The sequence below is a fragment of the Lingula anatina genome, chromosome 1 (genome assembly GCF_051362555.1).
Source record: "Lingula anatina isolate TDL-2025a chromosome 1, LinAna3.0, whole genome shotgun sequence".
Classification (NCBI taxonomy): Eukaryota; Metazoa; Brachiopoda; class Lingulata; order Lingulida; family Lingulidae; genus Lingula; species Lingula anatina.
The window spans coordinates 71,650,193-71,671,169 of NC_141767.1; the positions used below are offsets into that span (position 1 = coordinate 71,650,193).

At 38.7% G+C, this 20,977-nt stretch overlaps 1 protein-coding gene across 5 annotated transcripts in view; it reads right to left on the minus strand.

Annotated features, from left to right (window-relative positions):
- Nucleotides 1-20: 20 nt before the first annotated feature.
- LOC106168960 (sestrin-1) overlaps nucleotides 21-20,977 on the minus strand; it is a 30,168-nt gene continuing 9,211 nt past the window's right edge. For 2 of the 5 annotated variants that reach the window (XM_013548223.2, XM_013548224.2), the window contains exons 3-11: nucleotides 14,378-14,407; nucleotides 11,277-11,447; nucleotides 4,999-5,181; nucleotides 4,577-4,792; nucleotides 4,216-4,342; nucleotides 3,939-4,066; nucleotides 3,568-3,677; nucleotides 3,107-3,332; nucleotides 21-2,940 (exon numbers count right to left, since the gene is read on the minus strand). In XM_013548223.2, the coding sequence (XP_013403677.1) occupies nucleotides 2,854-2,940; nucleotides 3,107-3,332; nucleotides 3,568-3,677; nucleotides 3,939-4,066; nucleotides 4,216-4,342; nucleotides 4,577-4,792; nucleotides 4,999-5,181; nucleotides 11,277-11,447; nucleotides 14,378-14,407 (1,278 nt within the window). In that variant the 3' untranslated portion in view covers nucleotides 21-2,853. Of the gene's footprint in view, nucleotides 2,941-3,106; nucleotides 3,333-3,567; nucleotides 3,678-3,938; nucleotides 4,067-4,215; nucleotides 4,343-4,576; nucleotides 4,793-4,998; nucleotides 5,182-11,276; nucleotides 11,448-11,866; nucleotides 12,270-14,377; nucleotides 14,408-14,608; nucleotides 14,756-20,215; nucleotides 20,440-20,977 lie in introns of those variants that run through there. The other 3 variants (XM_013548228.2, XM_013548227.3, XM_013548230.2) reach the window with 3 other exon arrangements.

Sequence of the window (20,977 nt, forward strand, 5' to 3'; positions counted from 1 at the left end):
AAAAAAAGAACAAATCAGTCTGAATTTTTTTATTCATTTTATTGACATTGAACATGATGTATCTTCCTTTGGAAGAAATATTAAATTCTCACAAGAAAAAGGAAACGTGCTTTGGACAACATACATTAGAAAACAGCATAGCAAGTACTTGGAATAAACTAATCATATGTTTCTGGTGGAAACTTCTGTTGCTTAAATTATATATATAGATATATTGGCTTCCCTGTGGCCACAACTGCACCCCCCCCCCCCCAATCACCCTTCCCTGTGGTCACACCAAACTCCTCCCACCCCCCAGTCCCTGTAGCCAAACACAAATGGGAGCAGTTTATTATAACCTTCAGGAGCACCTGGGCATGCTCCTTGTGAAAGCAACACTTCTCAATATCACTGTTAGACTACTATTAGAATACAAACTATAGCACAGGTGGTAAGGAGCACCTGTCACCTTATCTACAGTCTGGTCATAACATATTACTATCAAACTAGACACCATAAAGATCCATAGATCAGCACCTAGAACTTCAGCCAGAGGTTGAAGAGTGATGCAGACCACCTTGCTGGGGTCCAGCCAAATCGTGACAATTTCCTGGCGAAGTCTCCACAAGGGCAGGTGCCTAGTCACCTTCAAAACTTGCTATGACCATGGAGTTGTACTGATATACTCCTTGCTTAGACCAATCATGTGGTCAGATAAGCTAAGCATTTTAGACAACGTGATTTACAAATCCAGGAAAATGCAAATTATCAGACAAAAGTTTTCCTGTGCCAGCTGATTTGAAAATGTTATAATTACCACAGGGTAATGAAACATCCACTGCTACTGACACAGAAATATATCACTGATCTATAATAATCTTTATGTTTACCCATATGAGGCCACAGTGTCAAGAAGAGCTCTTAGAATTATGTGTCCATAAAAAAAGTTTCCTGGTGATTCTCTAGGCCACACTTCCCTACTGCCAGCCACACTGTAGCCACACAGAATACAGCAATAACCTAAATCATCTAGAGAAAATACTGCCTGTAAATCACTTCTTGAGATTGCTCATTCACAAAACATATGCCCTGAAAATATACCAGCATTTTCATAATATGTTTTCATGACAAATCAAATAATTTTCACTTATACAGTTAACTGGCCTCTAGCAAGAAATACACCCTACAGCAATATCAATGCACAATGATAAAAAACAAGTGGAGTATCAGGAAATAGACCAGTTCATTTTAAGTTATTAATACATTTTAATTGTAATTGTAAAAAAAATCACTGTCACAAAATGCAAATAAATTCTTGCTTCCCTTTGCACACAAATATGGACATAATAATACTGATGCACCTGGCGCCATCTATCCTTGAGCATCCATGCAAATAATTTGATAACAATATATGGTAAACTGTCCTCTTCATTATATCACTCATTTCAGGGCCCAATAATGACAACATCAATAGCAAAGTATGAACAGCATACACCATTGGTGTACTCAAGACAGTACACTTGATATGGCATATCACAAAACGCGATACCAGCATCAGAAATATAAGCCATGAAAAATAACAAAAATCTTAATAGGATTAACTCCAACTCTACAAACCTCAATTCCTTACTAATGCTGATTCACCTTATAATGCATACCCTCATACTGCTCCTCAACAATGAGCCATCATTTCTATACGTTGACATAAAAAACAATTATATTTATTTATATTATTGTAAAAAATGACATAAACAATAGCAAATTCACTTTAGAAATCAAAGTTGATGATAAAAATGACACAAATGACCACTTCCCTGCAGGCATGTTGTGTGAAACTGTTCAGTTTCAACCTGTTCTACAGGAGGTGCACCGCAGGATGTTTTGTAAGCACACCATAGGTTCTTGTACACCAGATAAGAGATTTTAGGCCGAGGGAAATAACGTATAAGTATTGAAAACTGTACTGTTGAACACTACAGGTGTTGTATATATGTGCACAGATCAAAGTCAGCCTTCCTGTTCAACAGGGCACTGCCTGCCATAGTTTTACCCTACAGGTGGCAGCACCTTCTACATGGATGGCAACAGTATCTTCATAAAAAATAATGACCAACAGCTTATCTACCTTTCACACATCAAATATGGTGATATCAGTCTATGTCTGCACTCTCATACAGAGCTATTACTACTAACATGTTTCCAAGCAGAAATGCTTTACCAATACTGATACTAACAGTGGTTCTATGAATAGAGACAATCAATTTCATTGATCAGTTTAAAGCTTAAGACTTCTTAATTCTAAGTGGTTTTACCCAAGCTATGATGTAGATGTCTCTGGTTCTGACAGGGTGTGGTGCAGTACTACAGAGATGCCAAGTCTTTCCCTATGGCACTGTTGACAAAGTACATGAAATCTTTAATGACTAATGATATATATATATATATACCACAGCACCAAACTGTGCTGGTATGTCTGAAATGTGAATCTGTATGAAGAATGGAAAGGTGATGAAAACGCCTGACACTTTGTACAGAATATACACAACTATCACAGCTGAACCAGTCCTCTTCTCTATGTACACGCTTGTGTGACATAGCACCAAGATATCAGTATGAAAGACTAGGGGGCCACACAGACTCCAGCAGGGAGTCCAGGCCATCTTCCCTCCATGTCCAGCCACGCCGTATGAAACAATAGAAGCATGGAGAGGAGAGCAGTCTTCCACTTTATCAGTCAGTTTAAGGTGTCCAAATACAACCAGTGGTTCATTACCACTAGATGGGGTGGCATGCACAGCACCAATACGAGCTCCTTCAGTCCTGTATATGGGAGCCAGTCAGTGTGAACTGGGGCAATCTTTGGCCAGCAGCAGACTAGGTCATGTAACGTGTAAGTGCCCGCAGTGAATACAGCAGTTCTGCTTGCATCTTGGCTTCTAGCAGCATTAGGTTGACATGGACCTGAAAATAACCAAATATCCACATTAATGATACAACTTGGAGCAACCTAATGGTGAAAATTACAGTGTGCTGAATATTCCCTGGCTTCCATTATATATCTCATTGCACAGAGTGTTAACATTAAATGATGTTCATTTCAAAGAGAGCAACAGAAAAGAGAGCTTACCTTCTCTGAGTGCTTAAACCCCCTCATGAAGTTGTCGTAATCTTTCTTGGAGACCCTCTCTGGGTAGCAGGTCACCGTCTTAACGTAACTCTTGAGATATCTCTCCAGCAGATGGTTCACCTCTCCATAATTGTAGTCATCATGGCGGATACCATACATACAATGGATGTAGTTCCAGATTGCTCGACGAAAAGAAGACGTGTCCACATCTGTGTTGGGACCCATTCTGCAAGTCAACACAACAGATGATATTAATTATACTGAATTTAACACCAGTGTACCAAAGTGAAACTTTCTTCAGCCTCTGGAAACCTAACACCGCAAGGCAGTGTTGTTCTAGCAGTCACTGTAGTAAACCAGTGTTCAAATCATCAGTCTTACAATGATAATTTTATCAGCTTTAAGACTTAAATAAAAACCTTTCTAACTCAATTAATAACAGAAACCCTGTAGCCACTCACGTGAAGTATGTCAAATTGTATGCTGTGTTAAACTTGTCGTCAAGTAGAGTTCCTATGTCAGAGTACAGACGGTTGGCTAATGAGTAGCCTTGGTCCTCCCAGGAGAAGTCCTGAAAACATTCACATACTCCTGTCACTACTAGGTTAGGACTACAAATAATGTTTTCATGATACAAAAATATGTCAAAATACATCAGTCTTATTACTAAAAAGAGGTATGTATACTAAAATACATCAATTTCAATACTACACAGCCATATGTATACCAAAATACACCAGTCTTATTATCAAACAGCTCTATGTTTATCAAATTCAGATCTTTACTGTATATCTCAGTTGTGCAGTAAGAGGGCGGGCCCAGGTGAACTTACCTGTGCTCTAAATGTAGGGATTTCCTGTACTGCTCCCCTCATGGCAAAGTCTTCATACCCAAAGCTGGGATCTTCCACATAGCACAAAATACTGGCTTTAGGTGAGAGCTGGGATTTACCTGCCTCCACTGAAAAAGAAAACAATCCATTTTGTGATACAATATTCACAAAACCTTTCTAATAGAACTTATTACAGCAATCAAGATGGGCACTTAATAAGGTGAAAACTAACCTATTTTTTTCCAAAAAATCACATTTCATCCTAACAAAGACTCACATTCTAAACTCTGGGACTCCACTTTCTGGAATCTGGCTAACATTTCTTCCTGTGTTGGTTCCTCTCCTGTCTCATTGAGTTGCTTCATGCGTTCCATCAGAGCCTCAATCCCTGCCGCTGCATCTGTCTGTAAAATACCACAATTTTGATGTATATGTATACCATATTATCATAAAACACAGCTGTAATATACTAGTCCACCAGTTTCATAACAGCATACAACAACACGGTATCATAGCGTACAACTGTGATGTTCATGCCTTCAAAAAAGGGAAGCCTGTTAGACCAAAATTTACACAGAAATACAAAAATGTAGTGCAAAGATAAGTTTTATGAGCAAAGATTATGAGGAGTCACTTACTGAGGTTGGGGAGCCAGAGTGACTATTGCTACTGGAGTGATTGTCTTCACTGTCTGACGATGAAGAAGGGCGGAAAGTGTGTCCGTTCTCTTCGTCTATTTCAGGGTGAATACCGCAGCCGTACACAAATGAGCACATGGCATGGAAGTGTGCAATTATAATTAGAGCATGCATCACTTCTGCTAGTGACCAGTTATCATTGCCCCGTGTCAGTTTCTGAAAATAACAAAATTCATTCACATGTACATGGATCTCATCCACAGACCTTCCTTTTCTTATACACCTATTTCTGGGCATTTCCCTACAGTGAAATTCAAAATTCAAATAAAACTTTATCAGGTAATGACTCAAATATTTAGAACAACACCTTTTAAATACTGGTTAAGTTAAAGGAGACAAAGATTTGCCAAAGATGAACATACCTCAATGTGGTTTTTGGATATTAGCCATGGCCTGTGTGCTAATATCTTTATGATTTCATACAGGTCCCGTAGTTTCTGTGGTATGTGGTCCAGCCCCTTCAGCCAGGTCTCCTCCCCACCACACAGCAAGAACTCTGTCTTATGGAGGTTAATGAGATATGAGCACTGGTGTCTGGCAGAGGCCTGAAGAACAGAATATAGCATAGATGAGATATGAGCACTGGTGTCTGGCAGAGGCCTGAAGAACAGAATATAGCATAGATGAGATATGAGCACTGGTGTCTGGCAGAGGCCTGAAGAACAGAATACAGCATAGATGAGATATGAGCACTGGTGTCTGGCAAAGGCCTGAAGAACAGAATACAGCATAGATGAGATATGAGCACTGGTGTCTGGCAGAGGCCTGAGCAACAGAATACAGCACAGAAATTAACTGCCATTTGCATATCAACTGATCAAACAGGAGCAATGGCATAACAGGACCATCGACAGGAATATAAACCTTATTTCAGAAATTAAACACAAATTCACAATTCACAGACACTGTCTAATAAACAAGATAGTATCTATTTTCCCTTGGCATCACCCTCACCCTGATACACAAGACAGTAAAAAACATAATTATATTCATTAATAAAAGAAGAAAAATAAGATGTTGTCTACATTTATGAAACACTTAGTTCTTCAAAAGGTATTCTTTATTTCCCCTCCTATCTGCAGAATATACCATACAGCAATATATAATAATGTGTGGAGTGCCTTCATCCCCCAGGCACCAGTCCATCAGACACAGCTCAGTGCCCACTGATGACCAGCACTGATAATACACGCCATGTGACACAGCTTTTTATGGAGACCTGCCCTAGCAACCTGGCTCTAGTCCACAGAATTACATGTTAACCCCTCTCTCTCTGCACTGAATATTTAAGAATGGGGACACTTTCTCTGCTTATCACCATTTCAGATCTCAGAAATAACTGGAAATTATCTTTTTTTTTTTTTTAATGAGCAAAATTACCAGTGGTACGTTGTGAGAAGGTTGATACCTTCAACTAGATGGAGTTTTAGGACCTAAAGATTTATCTTGGTGTTTGTAGGCCTGATGGCAGTGTCATTTCTTCTGTACCTATATCAGTGACACAGGTAAGTATTACGGAACTCCAGATCCAGGCCAAACATCTAGGGTATCAGCAGTGACCATCTCTAAAAGAGCAAGATGGTCAACAACTTGGTGAGCCACCCCTGACCTCTCTGTCAATGACAGCCAAGTATGCAGGACCAGTTGACATGCAACTTCAGACTACAGCATTGCATGTAGAACATCATTCTCACTCTGGACATATGAATGAAGGCTCATCTTTCTCAGATACTGGAGAAGTTTGGTCTGTTAAATCTCTGACAGCCCACGGTGACACACCCATCTCTTCGAAACCAAAGAGCACAAATATAAATAACAATAGTGTTGTTTGTAACAGACAACTTGATTGTATTTGATATCAACAACGTGTCCTATCCTGACTTAAAATACAGAGTTAAAGAGTCTATCTGCAGGATGGGAATAAAGGAAGGAAATGGATTTCAGAGTCAATTTTCAGCTATTAGATAACTATATCAGATGTAGTTCACAAACAGGTCAGTGTTGTTGACCTACCCAGCTCTCACCTCACCCCCCTCCCCAAACACACACACACACACCTGTAAAGAAACCTGCCTGGTCTCAAATCCTTTGTTTTAATATCAATTCAATTATTTTGGAATAAATGTAAAACTCGTATTTCATTTGCCAATACTCAAGCATAGTTTAAAGTTTTCCATGGAGATCTGTTCTATAGCGGAGAGGGAGAACTTGGTCCATTCTCTATTCCTAACCACTATACACAAAGCAGCTAAAGCCCCAGTGTTAAGACTGCTACAGTGCAGGCTTTGCATGATCTAAGTGTCTTTTATCACCTGTTTATGTAATGTTACATATTAACACATCTCAATCTAGCTAATGAAGTCAAGTGTCCATTTCGCTTTGAGTCAGGGCCCCGGCCACAGAGGAAGGAGGGGAAATGGTGGTTCACCTCTCTCTAGTTACACATTAACCAGTGTCAGACTGGTAACATATCTGGTATGTAGGACTACTGCTAAGACTGCTGACTAATGATGGGGTGACTGCACTTACTGTGCTATCACCTTGATAGGATTTCTAACCTTACATCACACTGTGCAATCTTAGACTTGCACGCAACTGGGATGTTGGGTTCTTGTCCCATTAAAGTACAGAGAAAACTGAACTGGCTGTACTTAGGGACTGGGAAATAATTGAGGTACAGCGAAAACTGAACTGGCTGCACCTTGGGGTTGGGAAACAATAGACTAAACATTCATTTAAGCAGTTTCAAAGTGTCAAAAGTTAGTACATTAATTCTAAAAGTGAATTTTTTCAAACTACTTGAACAGATATGCTTTCCAACTGATCCCAATTTTCTGGTTAAAAGGAAACGTATCTAACCAATATCTATCTTCAATTTCCTTTTCTTTCTTCCCTTTTTCTGACTACTTTTTTCACAAACCTTTGTTCTATTAACGGCAAACATTACTTGCTTGCTTGAACTGTAAAGTAACATTATAAGCAAACAACTCTTCATATTGTCTTGAAAGGTCTTAGTGCAAAAAAAAAATAAACTGCAAATTCAACATCAAATTTTAATTATGCTCAACAGGTAATACCAATGTAAGTAAAATGTGTAACAAGCATAAGGCTTCAGGCCCATGGGAGTTCAAGTTCACACTTTGAAAATGTATAACTTCCAGAAAAAGAAGCCAATTAGACTACTTTTCCAACTCAGGCTGCATTTTAGTCCTGTATTTCTTTTTTGAAAGTTTGGCAATTATAAGTAACATGGTTTTCCCATAATGGTCATCATGGCAGCAGCACCCAAAATTGTGTTTTCTTCTATTCTGATGCAATATTACATAATGGTTAACAGCCTAATGACCGTCAATTTTTAATAATAAAATATACGTATCATGGATTTTCAGAAAATGTGACTAGCATGGGTCTTCAAGCCTGTGGAACTTCAAACTCACACCTTGAAAATGCCAATATGTGAAAAATTAAATTTTCACAAAAAAACTGTTTAACTGGCAGTAAGAATTACCAAGCAGCCAAAAAGTAAAACTGCCTTCCACTTATCGTGTTTATAATGAAAGTGCGACAGCGACAGCGACGACAGGCGTAGGTGATGGCAATATGTACAGACACATCTGTACATATTTACTGTACTGTTTGAGAACAGTAAGTGACATGGTTTTTCTTAAATGGTCATCATGGGAGCAGTGCCCAAAATAGGTTTTTTTCAAATTTTGATGCAATATTACATAATGTTTAACAGCATAATGACCATCAATTTTTAATAATAAAATATTAGTATCATGGATATTCAGAAACTGTGACTAGCAAAGGTCTTCAGGCCCATGGAACTTCAAAGTCACAACTTGAAAATGCCAAAATGTAAACAAGACAGCACTGTTCTGAAATGTTTTATTCCATTTTTAACAATTTTTAACATAAAACAAAATTAACAGTTTACTGCCATTTTTATACGATCAACTAAGAAAATTGATGAGATGGGAAAAATATCAATAGAGCAGTGTTAAATGTCCAATTTCTTCCATTCTGAGATTCTGAACATAGTGAATGATTGAACCTGACAAACTGCAATGATATGAGTTTATTTCCATTTTTGAAACTTTATTACACAATACATGATAACAAGTTTACCATCATTTTTACAAAATCAACTAACAATGTTGTAAAGATGCAGGAAATGTCAAACAAACACTTTTACGTATCTTATTAATTAAATAATGAAACTGTTAACATGTCTAAGAATTGAATCTGAGGAAATGTGAAAAAACAGCATAACTTCTAAAATAATGGCCCGATTATGCTGATTTTTTTTAACTCAACCTGTGTTTTAGCAGGATTGACCACTCCTGTGAGTTTAATGACAATTGGCCTGTCTGTTTTTCTTATATTGTGTTTACAATGTTGCATATATGCTGAAAAGTGAAAAAAAGCATAACTACTTAAATAGTGGCCTGATGATGACGGTTTTCGAACTTGACCTGCGTTTTAGTAAGATCGATTACTCCTGTGAGTTTCATGACAACAGGCCAATCGGTTTTCCTTGAAATGTGTTTACAGTGTTGCATATATGCTGAAAAGTGAAAAAAACAGCATAATTTCTACAATAATGGCCCGATCATGCTGATTTTCGAACTTGACCTGCGTTTTATGAATATTCATCAGCTCTGTAAATATAAAGCCAAAAATTAAAACTGCCTTCCACTTATCATGTTTACAAGGAAAGTGCACGGCGCCGGCGCCGGCAACGACGGCGACGGCGACGACAGACGCAGGTGATGGCAATATGTACAGACACATCTGTGTCTGTACATAATAATAAAATATTAGTATCATGGATATTCAGAAAATGTGACTAGAAAAGGTCTTCAGGACCATGGAACTTCAAAGTCACACCTTGAAAATGCCAATATGTGACAAATTTAATTTTCACAAAAAACTGTTTAACTGCCAGAAAGAATTACCAAACAGACTGCATTGCCTAATTAAACTGTATCTTAGTCCCATGTTTCTTTCCTGTAAGTTTGAGAACAGTAAGTGACATGGTTTTCCTTAAATGGTCATCATGGGAGCAGTGTCCAAAATAGGGGTTTCTTCAAATTTTGATGCAATATTACATAATGTTTAACAGGATAATAACCATCAATTTTTAATAATAAAATATTAGTATCATGGATATTGAGAAAATGTGACAAGCAAAGGTCTTCAGGCCCATGGAACTTCAAAGTCACACCTTGAAAATGCCAAAATGTAAACAAGACAGCACTGTCCTGAAATGTGTTTTTTTCCATTTTTAACAATTGTTTAACATATGACAAAATTAACAGTTTACTGCCATTTTTATATGATCAACTAAGAAAATTGATGACATGGGAAAAATATCAATAGAACAGTGTTTAATGTCCAATTTCCTCCATTCCGAGTTTCTGAACATAGTGAATGAATTAATCTGACAAACTGCAATGATATGAGTTTTTTTCCATTTTTGAAACTCTATTATACAATACATGATAACAAGTTTACCATCATTTTTACATAATCAACTAACAATGTTTTAAAGTTGCAGGAAATGTCAAACAAACACATTTACATATCTTATTAGTTAAATAATGAGACTGTTAACATGCCTAAGAATTGAATCTGAGGAAATGTGAAAAAACAGCATAACTTATAAAATAATGGCCCCATTATGCTGATTTTCGAACTTGACCTGCGTTTTAGTAAGATTGATTACTAATGTGAGTTTCATGACAACAGGCCTATGGGTTTTCCTTGAAATGTGTTAACAATGTTGCATATATGCTAAAAAGTGAAAAAACAGCATAACTACTAAAATAGTGGCCCGATCATGCCGATTTTCGAACTTGACCTGCGTTTTAGTAAGATTGATTACTCCTGTGAGTTTCATGACAACAGGCCTATCGGTTTTCCTTAAAATGTGTTAACAGGGTTGCATATATGCTGAAAAGTGAAAAAACAGCATAACTTCTACAATAATGGCCCGATCATGCTGATTTTCGAACTTGACCTGTGTTTTATGAATATTCATCAGCTCTGTAAATATAAAGCCAAAAAGTAAAACTGCCCTCCACTTATCGTGTTAACAAGGAAAGTGCACGGCGCCGGCATCGGCGCCGGCATCGGCGACGCCATCGGCATCGGCGACGGCGGCGACGACAGACGCAGGTGATGGCAATATGTACAGACACATCTGTGTCTGTACATAAAAAAGACTAGCAATTCGGTTTAAATCAACTCAACTTTCTTCCATTAAGTTTGAGTTTCCAATAGCATAAAAGCGAAGGGTAACAAAACAACCCTACTTCTGTGATGTTGCCATAAGAACCTAATCCCTTGTGTACAGAAGAAACACAAGTGAACTTTGCCAGGAAAAAAAAAGATTTGCACTGAGACAGCCAAGATAGGAGTGTCACTGGAACACACCGAGCTGACACCGAGCTAGAAACTTGGTCCAAGGCGTGCACTACATCAAGGCAGATATCACCAGAACAGAATATCACAAGTTCAATATGAAGTGCTAGCTTGCCAGACAAGTCTGGCATTACTGAAGAAATAATTAAATTAGAGACCAAAATATGCCTATCTACAAGCTGTACAAGATACAGAAGTGAAGTCTACTCACCATGATAGCTATATAGTGTCTGTAGTCATATGGAAGAGGTCCATCTCCACGGAGAATATACTGCTGTGTCTTGAGGAAACTGTCCAGGTATTTAGGGTGGTAGCCCATCACCTGGACAATGTGCTCAAGACGGTTGTTTTGTAGAAATGCATCTACAAACAACATCTGTGTCTGAAAAAATAAAAACAAGTCAGTCAATAATCACATATACAAGTTTAAAACTTAAATTTCAGACAAAATTGTTTGCTGAAAAACGTTTTTAATATCATTAAAATCATTTGTTCTCTTTGAAGTTGGAAACTTTGCTCCAACTGAAATTCAATCAACCAAACTGTCCAAAAAAATCATGCTGTATTAGTATAAGTTGTACATAGAAGAAACGTCTAAAAAGTCTGCTTAGAGACAAGTCATGGTCCTTGGACACTGATTTATACAAGACAGTGCATGTGACAGTAGTTAAGACACACTGGGTGAGTCTGCTTTCAGTCTTCATTCAAGAAGTAACGTGCTCACTTAGAGAGGACTTAACATATTTGGTTTTTAAGTTAAAACTAAGTTCCTTCTGGCAATAACATTGGAGCTCCTCTCACCTTATTGTCAGCATTGCTAACATGATTATCTGAAGGGTGCCCCATGTTGTCATTATTGATAACATTATTCTCAGAGTTGTTGTCATTATTGTTAAAACTTAACGACAACATCCTCTCCCCCTAAAGCAGGCTCATGGTTGCCATGAACCCAGTCAACATGTGAGATCTTAGTGTGGAAGCAGTCTGCAACTTCCCATATCTTTGGTGTAAACTGATTTCAGTCCCATGTCTTCCCCAGCAGCAAGGCACATAGAGGGGTGTCCCAGCACCATCACTCTTCCTTCACTAACTGATTACCTCTGACTCACAACACAGAATGAATTCATAAGTAGCCTGGCTTGGGGCCTGCAGCTGACACCACAGAGATATTCTGGTTCAGGGCTTGTATAATAAAGATAGGCTCTATGTAGAGAGTTCTTATCTGATTAGTCACCTAGCAATTCTGCTGCATGTCACAAATCATGTTACAATTCATTATCTTAAACTTCTAGGGCACTAATTGTCTTCATTGTACCATCAGGTGCCCTACCCCTGCATACCTCATTTTACAGGTGCCCTGCTGAAGCATACCCAAAGCAATGCATGCCTGGCTGCTGTATAGGCAATGTGGTATCTCTTCCACACACCTGGATAACAGTTAGCTGGACAATGACTTAATGAGATCTGGAGCAAAAAATACCCAAAAGCAGGTGGTGTTCACTGGGTCTTCATGAGCTGCCGGCCAGACTGACACTGCCTTGGTCAGTGCTATGCTAATACAGCAGCAGGCCTTTTTTTTTTAGTCATCACCTATCTCCAGTGTGGTTTGCTAAAAATAACCTAGGAGGTGGACAACGAGGTGTGAAAGAGATCCCCAATGATAGTACTGCTGTCATATTTTATCTGTACTGATGACACTTGTTAGAAGGGAATCACTTTGTTGAAAGAGAAAATAGTGGGAAGACTTTGAAAAGTTATATCACTTTTCATGAATTGCTGCTTTCAGATGACATTTTATAAAGTGTGGAACCTTTATAGCATGTCAACATGCTGTTGCAATAAGACTGGTTTAATTTTAGCACTGTTAACACTAGCAGTCATCATATCAACTATACTTTTGAAATTTTACTTTTAAATATGGTTGCTTTTTTTTTTTACTGTGTAACTTTTGAGGTCATGCTTTATAAAATACCAAATACAAGAGAGGAGCTAAGTGACTGTCAACCGTCAATTGTAACATCAATCAGACAACTGACAAACCTGCCGACCAGACCACGACTGCCCTTCTGACCAGATTTCCCACCAGAAAACTGATCAGTCTACTGGCTTGTTAACCACTAATACTCATTTTGAAGACATTCAACCTCATAGCAAGATTTGTACATCAAGAAAGCCACTAAACTAAGTGTTTAACCTCCTTACTAACTTAATCTGGTAGTTACCTGTTAAACCCTTTGAGCACTCCCCAGGCTCTAGTCAGCACAGATCCCTAGAAACCACCCCTATCAGACAATTGTTTTTTACTAATATAACAAGTGATAACACCAAAAAGCCAAGTTATCATTTTAGGAAGTAGATTGGTTAGTGTAAATAGCAGTCTCATTATGTGTAAACTAGTTTTATTCTTTTCCACTCCCCTCCCGGATACAGGAGCTCTATGAGGACTGGAAATGAAGTTTGCTTTCATGACAGAAAGCATTTAGCACAGGTATCAAGATATGTCCGATTTATTTCTATCCTTCGTTTCAAAATAAATCACTTGTAGCCTTTATTGCTCATTTCTTAAAGAAATGTTTTATTTTTAAAGACAGCATATGAGCAACCTATTGCAGACCAGTCCACCCCAGGTTTTCCCAAATTTGCGCTCTGTTCATTTTTCCAGATTCCCTTCTCTAAATCTCTGCTCTTCCAGACCAGACTCTTAGTTTTTAGTCAATAATTCAGATTACAAAAGTTATATTATTGTAGTCGGCACCTGACTGAGGGTTTAAGAAATCATGCACTGCTGCATTTACCACCTGCCACACACAAAGTAACTGACGCAGTCTTTTTGACCATATACACCAGAATGACCATGAGATGAAAGCAACAACATTTCAACTTAAAAAATGATAGGCAGTTTGTTTTGAGTCTCAAACGAGAGTATTTATAGCATGTTTTTTAAGTGTGAAGGCAAATCTTCCTTTGGTGTTCAGATGTGTCTAGACAGTATGAACTGGTTGACTGGGAGATATAAATGATCCTGTCACATGTAATACTTGGTCCTCACACCTTCACCATGTACTGGCTGCACCCTATAGCCAGCACCATAGGTACCACTGTGTATTAATGTGACACCAGGAGAATATAAATCACCTACTAACTCAACTGGACATCACACTTTCTTACACGTGACACCTATTAACTGTAAAAACTGTCTTCAGCAAGTCTAACTCTGCATTACATTTCAGGTTCTCCTCCTTTAGTCTTACCCTGATCTACACACCTGCAGTTTTCTTACAGTTAATGTGACTAAATTAATTAAGGACTCACCTCTTCGTCATCTGTGTCAACAGGAACTATCTGGAAAATAAAGAGGAAATTTAAAGGCTTTAGATAGTCAAGTCAGATTGTATAATAAATAATGATCAGCAACAATGATTAAGGGCTGATATTTTAGACAATCAACCAATAACACAAACATGTCAGCAGGAGGGTATCTAAGTGGATTGGGGTGGGGGGCAGTGGGGGTAAGTAGGAAGGAGGGAGGAGGGGAGGGCTCACCTCAGTATAGTCAGTTTTACTGGAACAGTACAAATATAGCTGCATACTGCACAGGTCAGGTACTATCTCCCTACACTTGGTTAGTGTGGTATAGTACTGGGCCAACCACATGGCATAGCTAATGAGATGGGGGAGAGAAAGGAAGGGGATACTATATGCCTAGGCAGGCCACATTCTCTCTTTTAACTTGAGACTGAAAGAGAATGGGAGGTGATATGATGTGTCTGGGCTGGCCAGTGGTAAACATTATGTTCCCATTATGTAATTGGGGGGGGGGGGGGGGGGGGGGGTCACTGTGGTCTAAGCCACAGGTAAGTCATGATGTGTCTGGGCTGGCCAGTGGTGTGATCCCAGTGTAATAGGGGCTGTCACTGTGGTCTAAGCCACAGGTAAGTCAAGCCCAGGCAAGTTCTATGTAACTACAGCTCCTGTTACTCCAACACAAGCAAAGCTTATTTACACAACTGCAGCTACAGTACACCACCATTACCTAACAATGAACTTAACCCCTTGGCTGGCTTACAATGACATTTTCTACTTGTTCACCCTTTTAATTTTCTTTGAAAAAAATGTCATTGCAATACTTTTCAAACTTAGTCATTTTTACCATATTTAAAAACTTGATTCCTTTAAATATTTCCGTACAGTCGACCCCTATATAATTGAGAGGAGCATGTATAAGTGTATGCCACCAAAAGAAAAAAAAAACAAAAATATGGTTTTTACAGTAAATAAAGTCATACGGTCACTCTCTTAACTGATATTTTTATGGGCCACACTAAATTTATCAATCATTTTAACAAAAACATTTAACACTTATAACCAGCCAACTAAAAACTGAACAAACTTCAGTAAAAACTCTTAATTTTAATAAAAAGTGTACCTTTTCCTTGCTGTCAGCTCTATGTTTACTAGTAGTATAATTACTGTCCACTGATTTTCATTTGTTGATTATGTTTTGAGGATTTGTTCTTAATATAGCCTGTGTTTACTGGACCAGAAGATGGGACAGTGGGTCAGGGTGACCCAGTACCTTTCTGTTGACCTGGTTTTTAACTCATTAAAAGAACAGCCTACCTGAGGATGGGCACTATACAGAGAATTAACACTGAACTAGACAACCACATTAAGGGATACAGAAAACTTGAAAAAAGAAGACATTTTTATTAGCACCTCATTTATTTATTTGTGCTTAAAAATTATTTTCTGATTCTCCCACTACAAATTCTGCCAGTTTCAGTAATGGTCACCTATCTGCCCACACCGCTCGGCACCTTGACCCACATGGACAGGTATCCTACATAAAAAGTTGCATAAGGAACAGCTAGTGCACATCTATTCTGAGCACAATATTCACTTCTCTGTAGTAATATAACTGCAAAGGGTGCATAGCAATTACCAGTCAGTCATCCAAAACCACACAACTTGACTATAAACACCAAAATGTCCATAAAAAACAACAGTAGGTATAACCTAGGAAGGTGTATCACCACTGAGGCAGGATCAGCATTGAAACTATGTGTATTATGAACAACTGCAGTGTGCTTAGGTCATTGTTGTCCCCGTGAGGTTATCCCAGGTAATGATCTCAGAAAACAGTTATATCCCAATCACACAGTAGCCAGGGCTTTATATCTCAGATAATGTATTTATCAGGCCTCATTAGTTCTGCACCAATCACAACTGTCATTTATGTCCAGATATATACATATGGAAATGTAACAAGGAAATATAACTTGCATATGAGTGAATTCCTAATCACTTTAATAGGTGCCAAGCTTTATGTAGATATCCAGGCACTGCAGGTAAAAATAGTGTTGGCACACATTGTTACAGAGAAATTGCATTGTTCCACCACGTACCAATATAGAGTCTTACCATAGCTGCAGCAGCAGGCACGTCTATATACCTTGTTTATATATGTGTATTGATATAAAACAATCAACTCAAACACAAAATGATCAAATTTACAAGAATTTCAACTGCTCTGGTATTAAAGCCAGGACATACAGCTTTAACAACTTTGGTATATTACAACTATGGAAACATTCACTCCCCCCCCCCCCCCCCCAATCTAATATCTGATTTTTGTCTTTATTCCTAGGAAATGTTTTACTTGGAATGTGGCACAGAGCCAGACCAGCTTTCTGGAACTTTACCAAGAATGCACACAATTCCCTAGAATATGTTAAACAGATCATAGTTAGTGAAGGAAATCTACTGCAATATTGTTGAATATAGCACTACAGGCACACGTCCCTGGGGTTTATCTTTACACAGAAAAACCAATAACACAATGTTTAAGATTGTGGTTTTAAATATAACATGAGGCAGGAGGCTCACTTAAAAGCAATGAAAGAAGATCAGAATGTGGACAGGAATTTCTATCTCCAAAATAATTTGTCCCCTCCTTCTCCACCTCTCCCAATACCAGGTGCTATGTACAGAACCCTTGCCTGGTGTTTGCACTGGCCAGGAAGAGAGATAACAGCTAGCCTGGTCTGCAGGCAGAGGTATATCCAGCTTTTTCTGTGTTATTTATCAGGGAGATTTCCCTTTTATTTCAGTGCATTTTCCTCAGCCAGCCTTCACATAAAATACTTCTCTCAGCAGGAAAGGATTGTTGCACTCGATATTTCTTCTCAATATGCAGGCTCACAGATAGTCAAAGGTTAATAAGATTAGATACAGGGGACACTATGTGGTCCTTTACAGACAGCCATGGCAGGCTAAGGGATAAATACAGCCCTCTACCTCTCTCTACAAATCAGGGTTTTTTCCACTCACTCAAGCCACCAAGTGCAGCTGCCTGTGTGTGTGAAGCATCTCAAGTGTAAAGAGAACCCAGTTATCCAATTTGTGAATTACCAATCCCTCCTGTCACTTACTTCAATAGGATTCAGGAAACCTTTCCTCAGAAGAGATTCTTTTTACCAGAAATTTATCCACTAGGTGGCAGACTATCTCTATGCCAATTGGTATTCTTCTATCATGATAAAATCACATTAGTAGAGACAAAAAATGTGAACTTTAAATTTCTTTTGAAGTCTTACAAAAGTGATAGATTATCTGCAAAAAAATCCATGATGACATATATTGAGCTTTTTTTAACTTGCTGTGAAGAACTTCAGTAATTCAACCTTGTTATTATTAGGACCTTAGTTAATTGTCCCAAATCATATCACAGGGAGCACAGACTTCAGCTCTGTCTTCACAGACTTCATACAGTAAAATGGCAAAAAAATGCACATAAATAAAAAACTAAGTATTTCTATTAGTGCAACTTTAGGGGATCCTTAACTCACTTTTAAGAAAAAAAATTTTTTCCCAATTCCCACAGTGCCACTGGTCACTTTGGATCCAAAATAACCCCAGTTAATATCTATGGGGCACCTTTATTGCAAAGAAATAAAGTGATGAAAAATGTTTGTCGAGTACCATTCATAAATGAGTCGGGCAAAGAAAGAACTGTAATATTCTTAGAGATAACTGTCCTGTGGCTATGTAATGGTATTGTGATGGTTATCTTGTGCTGTCCACTCAATGTCCATCCTGTGGTACACGCAATCTGGCCATATATATCACTCTGTACAGGTGTCCCTGGACACAGTAGACTGACCACAGGGAAACCCTGGGGACACAGTTCACTGAGCAAGGGGTGGACACCTCCAGCCACCACAGGGACACACTTAATTGTTTAATCTGACACTGACCACATGGCAGGCTGTTACCTTGTTAAGCTGGCCCCAAGGTGGCTGCAGCATCAGATAATATACCTGAAGACTGCCCCCTATTTCCTGGACTTCCTCTCTTACCTGCCATTACTACTGCATATTAACACAGACAACCCGCTGACTGGCACAACATACTGAACTCTGCAGACTGAGACTAAACTGCCAACACTGTGACTTGATGACTGCTTGATGACAGGCATTAAATAGTTTTTACAATCAGGTTAACAGTTTCCTAGCTATATACACTAGAAAATTAAAATACTAGTAGGGAACTCTTTGAGTGGCCCTGAAGTGGTGAGGAAATTCACCCTATAACCAAGGAGACTCACCCTATCACTATAAGCAGAGGTCCAGCCCCATGAAGTTCCAGCCAAAGTTGGCACACACAAGGTGACGTACAGTGACAGTACCCAAGGACTGTCCTCTATCCACCCAATACTTACTACCATGACTACCAATGGTATAGTGCCATGTAAACTCAAGTCCAAAACACCCAGTTTTTATCAGACCAACCTTGATTTATTGAACTTAAGATAAGTGAACACACATATATACATAGACATATGCATGCTGCTGATATGACAGCATATCTGTTGGTTATACAATAACTTCTATATGAGACTGTAATAAGTTACCAAACTAAAAATAAAAAGGCCATCATAACATGTCCCATTACAGCTGATGTCAACATTTTTCACCTTTCACAGCACCTTCAGTTCTTTCAATCTTATACTGACCAACTGATCCTGTCTAGCTAACCATGAACCCTCCCCAAACACCAAACACAGAAAGGGATAAAATATATATCCAAACTAAGAACTTTTTGGTTTTTTTTAGAGCTCCTGTTCTGAACTCATACCAAACGTAGGCATAACTGGTCCAGAACTGACAGCTGTGCAGATGCCATTATAAATATCCCAAGCACAATTTGGACAGGAGATTCATCTGAGAGGGCAAAAGTGCCTTGGTCACACTATTTCTTCCTGACCCATCTTCCCTTGGTCACATGGATCCCCCCCCCCCTCTCCACGGCAGCCAACTCCACCTATGACAGTAATGGAGGGTTTGAGTGTTCCAGTGAACCACACCTTAACAGGAGGGAGATGTTAACTGCAGATATCTAACCCTCTGTCCCCAACACCTCATTAGTATGGAAAACAACACACCTGATCTGATCTGGAGACAGATACATAGCTCTATCCCCATAGAACCCTGTGAGTTGAGAGGCCTGCCAAAAGATACACACTGAGATAGCATGGTGAACTGAACTTCTGACTTTTTACCACTCAATATATATACATATTTATCTGGGCAGTCCGTAGTGTTCTGTGGATGTAAATATATACAGTCCAGAATTCCTTTCAAAACACAGGTGCCTTTCTCCACGACCCCCTACCTTTCTTCCTGATACAAAGGGAGTGTTTAGGTTTTATTAGAATTTGCTGCAGAAAATGTCAATGACCTCTCCCCAGATATATTAAAATAATCTGATGCAAGTGTCACAAGCAGTCCATTTCTACTGTATAATACATATATGAATATTTTCAAACCAAGTATTTCATAATAAAAATAAAAATGTAAAATCAAAGGGGCATATATGTTATGATGGGGTAGGGTCGGGAGGTGGGTTATTATAGAAGAGGATTATAATGTTTGATGTCCATGAATCAACGCAGCTATATTGTTGAACTAAAGCTGACATGTTAAGTACAAGAAATCTATGTTGTAACAGTTGGAAATTCAAATAGCTTTGAATCCAACTTGACATTAAGTCTATATGTATTTGGCTATCATGATGCAAGGATAGGAATAGTACCCTAACTCTAGTCCACTGGTCAAATGCTACACCTGAAGTGTCAAAGGAAGTTTTTACCTGTGAGTGGTCTACCTGTGTCTTTGTCTTCTGGTTGTTATTTAGCTTCAACTTGGGCTCAGGGACCCACATACAGTCTTTGCCACAAACCATGCACATCACCCCTCAGTCTCAGATCATCAATCTTGGCTGGTAACAAAACAAGACTGAGCTAGTAGAAGGCATTAGATGATGAGAAGCTGTCAAAAGGCCTCCTCTTAATACTTGCTATTATTACCATCAGCAAGGGTCAGAGGATATTAAAGTGAGAATCAGCTGTTTAACTCAAAGCCGACATTTTAGCCAATCACAGCCCAGCATTGTGGTTACCAATTCTGTGGTCTATAAATAGCTCAGCACCTCTTCACCAATGAGAGCACTGCAGCTTTAAGCACTGCATAGAACAATAGCCCAAGACAACAGGGAGAGAAGGAGGGAGAACAGTAGAACAATGGAACAGAGTCATTAATTAGTTTAATTGTTACTTCCTCCTCATTATCTCAGGTGGACAGCATGTCTAGACCATCTGACCATTAGCTGTGTCCAGCTGCCTGCCCTAGCAACCATCACCAAGGCAGCTGATTACCTGCGCTGTCATTACCTGGGGACTTCAAGCTTTTATGTAGCTTGTGGCTTTAAACCTTAACACCAAATTTAAATGAGTAACTCTCTCTTATCAACATGTAGGGTCGCAGGGCACCTGTCTGGGTGTATATATCAATCACTACTGATTATTTTCTGACGCTAAGCATTAAAATGGTATGACAGGGTATACTAAGATAC